We start from the raw sequence: 11,095 nt of genomic DNA, 5'->3' as shown, positions 1-11,095 counted from the left end.
CCTGAATATTTGGATTTTTATTCGTCCCTCAAAGATCTCTGTGGGTGTGGATAGTCTTTATTTTCTGCTGCTTTGTTTAATATAGTTTTTCCTTTATTCCTCTTGCCTTAATGCCCCATGCCTATTTTAGGCTGGAACCTGCTCTTAATTTAGATGAATTTACCTCTGCCACCCAGCACAGTTTATCCCAAGGTTCTCTTCACCACACCACGGCTGCAGAGCTCCAGGGAAAGGCACCCTGGGTTCATCTCTCCAGTTTAAAGAAAATGGAAGCTCCATCTCCATATGTGCTGCAGATGGCTTTACCAGTCTATCTCAGTCTTTATTCAGCTAGAAGCAGTAGTCATTGGAACTTGGATTCTAGCTACAAAGTGTGGAAATGTTACCACAGCTCCAGTGCCTTGTGGACTTTTCCTGAATGTGTGTGACTCCTGCTCCTTGGGACAGTTCTCAGACTGAAGTGGGGTTGGGTTACATTTACAAATAATATGAAGCAATGATGGTGTCAACATGGACTTGGTGAAATTACATTAACATATTAAGGATATTTAAGACTGTAAGAATTTTATTATAGATCCTGTTGTATTAGTTAAGACTTTGCTTGATAATCTAATCAATTAATGGTATTAGGACACTTGTTATAGTATCTCTTAGCATTGACTATTTCAATTTTGTTGTTTATATTTTTACAATCTGCTTCCAAATCAGAACATGGGAATTCAGATGAGTATGAATCACAGCACATGAACTGAAGTTTTAAAAAATATAAAAATAAAAAGGGGGATATGTTGGGGACCAAATAAATAAACAGGGTATTTTTGCAATCTGGACACAGGTGCTGGGTCCAAACCCCACCTCATTTGCCTAGCTAACAAAGAGCTACACCTGATTCTCATGTGTCTCACCCATGTTCTCCAGAGGAAGCTGGGAACGTTTTCTTATTAGTGTAAAGTAGATTTGGATGGTGTGGTGGGGGGTTGTCTTTGAGTTGCCTTGGAAACTTAATTGAATTGCTGATGGACCACATTTTTTTGTATGAATAAAAGTGGATGTGCTTCTGGGAGCACAGACGTTATGGCTAAGGAACAGTAGAGACTGTTTGCCTGGTGTCCTCCTGAACCTATCTGTATGTATGTGTGTGTGTGTGTATATATGTGTGTGTATATATATATATATGTATGTATGTATATATATATGTATGTGTGTGTGTATATATATATATATATATATATATATATATATATATATATATATATCTTTAAGTCCCTCTCTATCATTTATTTCAAATACATACTTTTACCTGTTCAAAGACCCTGTAATGGACTTGTCATGGCTGGACCGCCACAATAGAAGGCATGTCACCATGCAGTAGGCATAGCTTATCCTGGGGAGATTTAGAAATTTTGCTTACTGCTTTAGGATTTTGGGAAAACATTGGAATTTGGAGGGGAAGGGTGGTGGTTGTTAGGTCAAGAGTAGGATAGTCCAATATGATTTCTCCTGAGTAAATGTTAAAATAAAATTATCCATTGAATGCAGCAACACTTGAATGTTTCTAATTATAGTCTCATCCTAACAAGGTAGGGAGGGAAAACATGATGATGAGGTTGGGAGGTGGGGAACCAGTGCTGAGTAGAGATCCACATGCGACATGAAGATGAGGGACTGAAAAAGAATCTGTTCACATTCCGCTGAAAGCTCCTATAGCTTCTTTCAAAATACCACAACTCTTTTCTTACAGTTTCTGCCTGGGCTCAGAGTCAAGGTCAAAGTTCAAACAACATCAAAGTTTATTTTTGAAATAAAGGTTTATTTCATCATGGAATTCTTGAAAGGTTTGCCCTGCCTCATGTGTGAAACATTGAGTCTGGGCTGAAAGAAATTCATTTTAGGCTCTTGAGTTGACTTGGGCTCACACACCTATTGCTTTAAGATGTGATGGATGGCTGTGTAAGTTTCCAGTACACTCCTGGAGTCCCAGATCTGGGGCACACTCCTCTCCCCGCTGGAAGCTTCAGTAGCCTCAATGGCAGAAATGTGCATTATCCTCTCAAATTTTGTAGCACTGCTCCACTACCTGCTCCTATGTGTATTTCAGACTAGTCATTGATTAGCATGGGTTTTGGCTCCATTGTTGACTGAATTGTGGGCTCTGTTCTAAATGGCTTACTTTCTTTAAGCCTGTCTGAGAAGATAGTGTTTATTATTGTTCTTAATTGCAGAGCCAAGCCTTAATGCCAAAAAGGGTAAATAATATTTTTTAAAAAGAGTCAAGCTAGTATTTGACAATTCTTAATAATTTCTCTTGTTATGGACACTTCGAACAAGGGAACAAGATAATGTTAGAGTTGTTAGAGTAGGGATTGAGGAGCAGCCTTTTTATCCCCCTACTGGCAATATTTATTGTTTTCATTTACAAGGAAAGCATCTGTATTTTTAATCTTTATTTCTTTTTAGAGTGAAAGAGGAAAAGAGGGAGGGAGAAAGAGAGAGGGGAAGGGAAAGAAGGGGAAAGAGAGAGAAGTGAAGGGAAGAGAGATTTGTTGTTCCACTTATTTATGCATTCATTGGTTGATTCTTGCATGTGTCCTGACCGGGGATTAAACCAGTAACCTTGTGGATTGGGACTACACTCTAACCAACAAGCTCCCTGGCCAAGGTGGAAAGCATCTTCATTGGGTCTCTTGAAAAGAGGGTGTGGAGTGGAATGTATATTCCTACAACTTAGATAAAACAGTTGATTACAGAACAACATCAAGGAGAAAATTGGCATCACTGCTTAGCTACCAAGATTCTTATATTTGAGTATATTTCAGAGATAGCAACATGGGCACAGCTTTTTTCTGTTGATGATGTTAGCGTCTCTTTGTTTATTTGCTCACAATAATACACAGCCCCTGGATGAATAAGGGGCAGGAAGAGCCATGACAGGATGGGGTGGGAGTGGAGGAGGCACCTCTTTCCATGGGGGTAGCTTTTTAAAATAAGACTGAGGGCTGTACTAAGAAGCTGGGTAGGTTGCATGAGGTTTGCTCATCAATTTTCATTTTGCAACTATGGAAACTACCAGCTTGGAAAAAGAGAAATGGCATATCTTATTTTACTTATTTATTTTTTCAAATTCATTTTTTATTGAAATTCTTGGTTCTTAGTAGCAGTTAGATGGGCAAGACTGGAGAGAGGAAGGAAAGCAGGAGCCTTGTTGGTCATGAGTGGTCAATTCTTTCATCTTCTTCCTACTTCTCTGGCCACTCTTTTTGTCTCTGCTTCTTGGCTAGACTCATATCCTATTCCATAAATGAGCCCAGCTTAGGCTCATATCACAACCCCCAGCACAGTGACAGATGAACTGCTTTAAGCTTGGAGTCTTGAAGTTGGTGGATAGGTAGGAAGCACCCTGAATTTTCAGGTGTGGCTTTATTAGGAGCCTCTTCTTTCTCCTCTTGCACCTTCCTTTTTCTCTTTCTGGATGTGTAGTGTCAAAGTTTATAGGCAAATCAAAGCAAATGCTTAATTTACAGAGCACTTTCTAGCTACTTGGCACTGGGATGTGGGTGCATAGCAGCCTTGCCCTCCACATTTATCTGTTCCTCCTGCCTTCACATGAAAAGTAGTAAAGGACAAGGGCTCTCCTGCCCTGCCTCTGGCAGTGTTCTGCTTCAGAATGCAGTGACTCTCTACTGCCCCTTGGGCCAACTTAAATCCTTTAGTATGGTTCTTCACATCTGTCTCTACCTTTAAGCCAGTTTCATTTATTCATTCATCTACATACATTTCTGAGTACCTGTTGTGTGCCAGTTGCTGCGCTTGACACTGAGCATACAGAAGTGAGCAAGACAGGCATGGTTCCTGACCTCATGGAGTTAATGATCTATTGAGAGAAGACAATATTATTACAAACAAAAAAGTTGTTTTTATTAAACAAAGATAATTGTGCTGAGTTTGTGCTAAAGGGTGATGTGGGAGCAACAGACAGGATCTTTTATCTTCGCTGCTTGCCTGCCCTGGACAGCTTGGCTGGATTGTGACACTTCTAGAACCCCAACTCTCCCACCACAGACCAAAACCAGCCCCTTGTGCTCCATCCTTAGAGGCTCTCTACATCCCGGCCTAGTTCCCACTTGAAGTCTCACCTTTCTTGTTGGGAAGAGACTGGACATAAGGAGATAAGCAAACATTTATATTGTCTTGACTTCTACTAAGGTACTGCATGTACCATACAGTCTTGATCTGGTCTTGGGAAGGGAGGAGGGGATCTGTTCTGAGATGGCTTCTTTGCAAATCCTTGATGTTTCCTTGATGAAAGCCAGGGCCAGGGCATTGACAAGGCTAGAGTGAGCAGACTGAGCTTGGGGGAAGGGTGTGGGACCAAGGCTGATTTGCTTGGAGCTAAGCTTGTTATTATAGAGTCCTGAAAGATTCTTCAGCTTCAGGAATTAGAGTAGTGAGGGCAGCTCACACAACAAGCCCAACCCAGACCTGCTGCCCTCTGGCAGGAAAGCACTGCCCACACAGTCTCCTTCAATCTGCTCATACTTCATTTCCTTTTTCCCGGAACAGAGATCAGTGTAAAGACCCCATAGGTCGAGGAAAAGTATCCCTGGAGAGCCCAGCTAAATCCCTAATTCCTGATAGTTACTCTCTTGGCTCAGGTTTGAGTTTGTCAAATAGAGAACTTCAGGTCCTCATTCTGCAACTAAATCTTACAGTTCACAAAAGAGTTGCCTTTTGCCCATTTGCTTTTTATTTTAGAAATAACCCAACTTTTCCACTATCCATGTTCCAATTTAATGAATAAGGAACATCTATTTACTGAAAAGGGTGAACCAGTTGTTGAACCTTCTTGAGCTGTTTAAGGGATAATTCTCTAAAAGAATGAATGAAGCCCTGGCCGGTTGGCTCAGTGGTAGAGCATTGGCCTGGCATGCAGGAGTCCTGGGTTCGATTCCCAGCCAGGGCACACAGGAGAAGTGCCCATCTGCTTCTCCACCCCTCCCCCTCTCCTTCCTCTCTGTCTCTCTCTCTTCTCCTCCCGAAGCCAAGGCTCCATTGGAGCAAAGTTGGCCTAGGCGCTGAGTATGGCTCCATGGCCTCTGCCTCAGGCACTAGAATGGCCCTGGTTGCAACAGAGCAATGCCCTAGATGGGCAGAGCATCGCCCCCTGGTGGGCATGCTGGGTGGATCCTGGTTGGGTGATGTGGGAGTCTGTCTGACTGCCTCCCTGTTTCCAACTTCAGAAAAAAATATATATATATAAAAAGAATGAATGAAAACAGGCCACACTCAGGCTCGTTAGTGCAGACACATATATCCTGTTCAAGATGTTATACTAATAGATTATAAGGAATTACAAAGATGGGGACAGTTTTTAGGAGGAAAGATGAGAGAATTACCAGGAAGAAGAAATGCAACCACACCAAAGTCAAAGAAATGGGTTATAGGAGCTCAGTGCTGAAAATAGGTGTTGTGAGTGGAAACTTCTCAAGAGCACAGGGACATACACATAACCAGGAAGTCTGATTTTCTAAAGACGCTAATGTCCTCCTTTCTTCTACCTTTTATAATGGGCAGAAATCAGGACGGGACCAGAGGGTCGCCAGCACTGAAACTACGACCACGCTCTGGTTCTTGCACCGCCTCCTCTGCAGGCATCCCAAAAGAACCTCGCAGCCAGGCTCTGGGCATTCTTTTTGCCTAAAACTTGGGTGACGTCTCTCCAGCCAAAATAAGTATATTTCTGAGAACGAATTTGTCTTCATTCATTCATTCTAAAGCCTCTACAGTAGTCCAGGCACTTGGGGACTCCAAAAGACACTGTCCTCCTGAGGGGTGCAGTAAGAGATTTGGTTCTTTCACCTCATCCCCAAGCTCCTCGTTTCCAAGCAGGGAAGTTGCTGCACTTTGCCTCATCAAAGCCCGTGCGTGTCACCGAGCACACATTTGGGGAAGGATAGCCAGATGAATGAAGTCAGACTATTCGGCCAGTCTCCGCTGGTTACTCACCGGTGTGAGCGCAGAGTGCGCTTGAATGTTTATTTTTTACGAAGAAAACGTTTAAGTAATAAAAGCAAGCAGAAAACAACTTTATCAGTCCCAGAACTCAAAACTCAAGCCCTGCAGGAGGACGCGGGCACACATACTACACTGAAAACACACACACACACACACACACACACACACACGCACTCACCCTACTCACACCGACATTCCTTCTTTCACGCTCCAGCTCGCTCTTTTTTTTACTTCTACTTCCCTTTCCCTCCTCTCCCGGATCAAGCGTTAATCTGCGAATCTCTGACCGAAAAAGAAAAAAGGTGGGTGGGGGGATACCGAAGTAGCAGAGTGAGGGAGGAGGAGGTGGAGAAAGGCGGGGAGGAGGAGGAGCCCAACGAACCAGAGTCAGAGGGACTGGTGGCTCCAGCGACTGTGCAGCCCCCGGGGGGAGCCGGCGCTCCAGGCTGGGAACCCATCAGCCCGTCCCCCACCCCCAGCCCAGCCTCCACCCGCCCGGCGTCTTCGGCGCCTGCTAGCTCGCAGGCCCGCGCCCAGGGGCCAGCTACACCCTGAACTGGGGCCGCCGCTCAGGGGCGTAAGGGCCAGGGACGCCACTTGTGGCGGGCCCGACTAGCCGCAAGCCTGGTTCGCCGCGTCCGGGATGCCTTTCTACAGGCGCACGGTGGTGCCCCAGCGCCTGTGCCCGCGCAACCCGCCGCAGTCGCTGACTGAGCTCCGCGACGTGAGCCACCTGGCCGCGCTCAGCCTGCTCCGGCAGCTCGCGGACCTCTGCGGTCACTCGCTGGCCCTGCTCGAGGACCTTGAGGGGCACCTGCTGGCCCTGGGGCGCCGCACCGACAACCTGGCCCGGCGCGCGGTGCGCCTCCGCCGCCGCCTTCCCTGCCGCCTGCTTGGTCCGGAGGACGACCAGGACGAACTAGGTAACCGCGCTCGGGCAGCTCGCGGCCCCGCGACTACCCTGCCTCTGGGGGCATCAGTGAGCATCCCCCCTCCACCCCGCTCTTCCCCTTCCCTCTTCTCCTTTCCCTAAGGGAGTGAGGAGATTCCATTTCTCAGACTCCCCACTGCTGGTCGCCCGCTGGAACTTCCTGCGCATGGACCCGCTGTGCCGTCGTGAGCGAAACTTTGCCCTTTGGGCTCCCGGCCCTGGGGTTGGCGGCTGCTTCTAGGAGAACTGGGGGAGGTAGGAGGGGGTAGGAACCACTAGGTCCCAGACAGCTTCAGCGCCGCCCCCAGGCCCAAGACGTCCTCATCTTTGCGGCGTCGGGAACCAAATGGCCGCGCTGCTGGCGTGTTTGCTCTGGTCCGGAAAGCGCGCCCTACCCCTGGGCCACCTACGCGACCGCAGGAGCCTGGCGCCAGTGCCTACCGGTTTTAAACCTGTACAACTTCGCACTTAAGAGTGATCACGGGTCGCACTCAGAGAAGTGTCTTGGGCATCTACTCGCCTGCCTCTCCATGCGAGTTTGGGCTGCTGTGCCAAGAGTGGCCAGAGAAGGGTTGGAGGAAAAAGACTGGCCCCATGGCTTCTCTGGTCCCTTACCCCTACCTACAGGTTTGCTTGAGACAACCTTTTAAACCAACTGTCATCAGTTTCAGGATTGTTTTAGTAATCAGCCATGCCTGAGAAACAGAGTGGTGCCCTGGCTGAGTACGCAGGACCTGTGAGAGGGTAGGAGGGCAGTGTGAGTTCTTGAGCTCTACTGCTTTGGACCCTAACACTTTGCATAAGGAATCCTCTGTCCATGGAAATGCAGTGATTCCTTAAATTATGGCCTTTTACTGAAAGCAAGGGGACTGAATGTGCTGGAAATACTGACCACAGCTAGGCACGCCAAGTGTCAAGACCAATTGACACCACCAGAAAGTTACGGGAGAAGGGCAGTGTGGTCAGAAATTTTTGGATGGGGACAGAAGATGACTATCGGCTACTCTTGAGTGCAAGCCTCCAACTGTCTTGGGAAAGAATTTCCTAAGTCAGACCCTGTCCATTGAAGACCCCACCGTGCTCCTGGCCCTTTCAGTAAAACAGGAGTCAGAGGCCGTGGCAATCCTCTTCAAAAAGCTATCTGACTTCTGAGGTAGACAATAGAGGCCACTGGTGGGAAAAATGAGCCAGGTCCTGTGGGAAAAAGAAGGTGGAAGTTACAGATGACTGCCAGATGGAATGTAGGCATGGGACCAGAAGCCTCTGCATGGTAGGGGACCAGAAAAGCTGGGGCCCTAAGTCTGGTTAGTTCTCAGTTAACGTAAGAGGGTAAGAAGGTCATTGTTGACTTTTTTTTTCCCCTGGGGTCCCACTGACTACCAGGATTAGCCTAAGAGAAATATGATAAGTCAACTTGGGAAGTAGTTTTCAAAATCCCCACACAGCTTGTGGAGAGCCACCTACTGAGTGGCTAACCTAAGTAGCAGCTTAGGTTAAAGACAAGGAGGAGATTCTATGCTTCCAGCTTGTACCTTTCTGCCTACTAATTGGAGACCCCTTTCCACACGAGGAAAGACCTGGCTTCACCAAGTCACCTTGAGGCCTAACTCTTTCCACTGATATGTTAGGTTAGAAGGAATTAGCTTTATGCAGTGGATATCTTTTAAAGAAAAAGAATAGTTCTTAGGATAAATTGCATTGGTTTGGTTTCTTTGAAGTTTGCAAGAGCTGGGAGAGTGGTCATCTCTCATCCTTGATATAGACACTTGCGTCTGAGAATATACTTGTCTCTGGCCTCTGAGAATTTGAACTGCATAAATGGACCACAGCTACCTTAATTTAGCAAGAAGGCCTGCTTTTCCATTTTCTAGTTTAATATTCTACCCTAGACTCCCCTTGAGGAGCTTTGAATGTGTAGCGCTTAAATTATGTCTTCTTAGCAATAATCTGAGCATAAATTCCAAATAAAAAGAGAGTTGTAGAACAAGGTGTTCAGCAGGTTGTATGTTATATTTGACCCCAAATAAATATATTTTTAAATTTTATTTTTATTTATTTTTTTACTATTGTAGGTCTTGCTCTTTTTTCTTCCCTGTATCTTTTCCTTCTAACACTCCTACTCCTTTAATGACAATTTTCTGGTGATCAGCACTCCAAGTTAGCTTTTTACCCTATATATTCTCTATCTGGTTGGATTTCCCCCCAATTTTTTCTATAACTAATTATTCGACAATGGAGGCAGGAAAGGCCTGAGAAGGAGCAAAGAAGGTTGGAAAGAAACATAGCCTGAGTGAATGACACCTGACAGGCCAGCAGCTTGTAGCCTCCCTGCAGGGACAGCTTGGTTGCCATCCATAGACTGAGTAATGACAAGTCAGGCTGGCCTATACCCTTCAGGCTTCTGGCGAGCAGACTGCAGGCTGGCCCAGAGCCCTGGGAGGTAGAAGGGGAGGACAGGGGAAAGAGGAGGAGAGAGACACAGGAAGAGAAAGCTGATGCCAAAGGAGTCCAAAGTGCTCCTCTACACAATCAGGGGTCACACCCCCACCATCTTCAAGGTTACAAGGGTAGGACTTGGGCTGGGCTTGTTGCCTAGAAACACCGTCTCCTCCACTGAAGGCTGTTCTTTGGTAACTTGAACCCCTTTGAGACTGCTCTAGAAGCTCTTATAACTGGAATGGAGTGGGGAGTGGGAGGAGGAGAGGGCATGTTACAGAAGTGCACTGGGCTCCTCTGGTGTGGATCTGTGGCTCAGCCAAACTCTTGGCATGCCCCTTCTTATAATTTGAGTTTTCCCTCATATCTAGCTTTGCATGTGGCCCGTTTTATTACATTCATGTCCTGTACTCTGTACTCTTCATCTCAAGAATGGCATGGTCAAAACCAGTGGGAACTAGCTCCCTGCTTGTTGTCATATGCTGAGTCAATCCAAGCTTCCCAATTCCTCCCTTGGAGATCTATTTAATGTTTGTAGGTACTTAGATAATAATAGCAAAAGCAATCAGACAATTATCCTAGGGGAATAATATCTCTGGTGTGAGCAAGGAAGTCACTGAAGCACTAGATTACTCTAGGTATGTGTAATAACACTGGGGAGCTATCATGCTACACTAGCCCATGAACTTGCTGTGGGAAAGATGCTCTGTACCTCTTGCAGTTCTTTTGGCTTGAATACAGCCATTTGGGTCAATGGTGGGAACTCCCTCTTCATTTTTATGTCAAATTCCTGTCTCTTGATTTTCCAACTTTGTGGCAAATCTGGATCCCAATCATAAAAGACAGCTGGTTTATTTATGTTTAAATCATAATTCCAACGAGAGGAGAGACTATTGTAAATCTATATGGAAGTGAAAAAATAAAAGCTGCACCTCTAGATTACAGCCAGTTTACCATATTAGATGAAGTGTCATAGACATTAAATCTGACCATCACTGCGCCTGAAGACGAGACATGGCCTGCTTGAGTCAGATGGAGTAGGAGGAATTTTGAGGACTTGGAACACGCACTATGTCAGAGATCACTTTGTCTGTGTCTTACTCCAGAGACCCTTGGGACAGTGGCTTGACAGAATGAGGCAGGGGAACAGGTCTATTTTCTTTTAAATACCATGAAATTCCTGGTCTGCTTCATGGCATTTCCATGTGTTGAAAACATCTTTCCAGGAAATTTGGACACCAAAATGTCCACTAGAATATCCTGCACTTTAGAGAGAAGAAATTTAACCTCCTTGTTTAGACACATGAATGGCTAAAGCAATAAGAGTCAGGATGCCAGAATAGTAGAGTAATAGAAGATTCAAGTTATTGCTCTTTGGGTTAACCTTTGCGAAGTTGATTAGGTGTGACAAAGAGAGTGATGAATTTAAGTTATCTGTTCCGGTACCTCTCCGGCTTTGGTGGAGTCGGTTTATATTATGTGGCACCAAAAACTCTTGACTACTGAGTCCCAGAGAAGGGAAGGAGCTTCTCTAAGGGCACCCAGCTAGATCAAGATCTTTGGTAGCTCCAAGTCCTAAAAGAGATTATAGCACTTCTCTATACATAATTGCAAATGAAAGAAATACAAAACCTTCAAATAAAATGTTATTGATTTTTAATTATTAGGTTCTTTCACTTTGTCTCTCTCTCTTTTATACTCTTGCTGTTGGTGGCC

General features: G+C 45.5%; 1 protein-coding gene across 1 annotated transcript in view; it reads left to right on the top strand.

Annotated features, from left to right (window-relative positions):
• The first annotated feature begins 6,616 nt into the window (after nt 1-6,616).
• NHSL2 (NHS like 2) overlaps nt 6,617-11,095 on the top strand; it is a 292,396-nt gene continuing 287,917 nt past the window's right edge. Inside the window, exon 1 of the mRNA XM_066357410.1 lies at nt 6,617-6,935. Within this exon, the coding sequence (XP_066213507.1) occupies nt 6,656-6,935 (280 nt within the window). The 5' untranslated portion in view covers nt 6,617-6,655. The remainder of the gene's footprint in view (nt 6,936-11,095) is intronic.

The sequence above is a fragment of the Saccopteryx leptura genome, chromosome X (genome assembly GCF_036850995.1).
Source record: "Saccopteryx leptura isolate mSacLep1 chromosome X, mSacLep1_pri_phased_curated, whole genome shotgun sequence".
Classification (NCBI taxonomy): Eukaryota; Metazoa; Chordata; class Mammalia; order Chiroptera; family Emballonuridae; genus Saccopteryx; species Saccopteryx leptura.
This window is presented reverse-complemented; position numbering and strand designations above follow the sequence as displayed.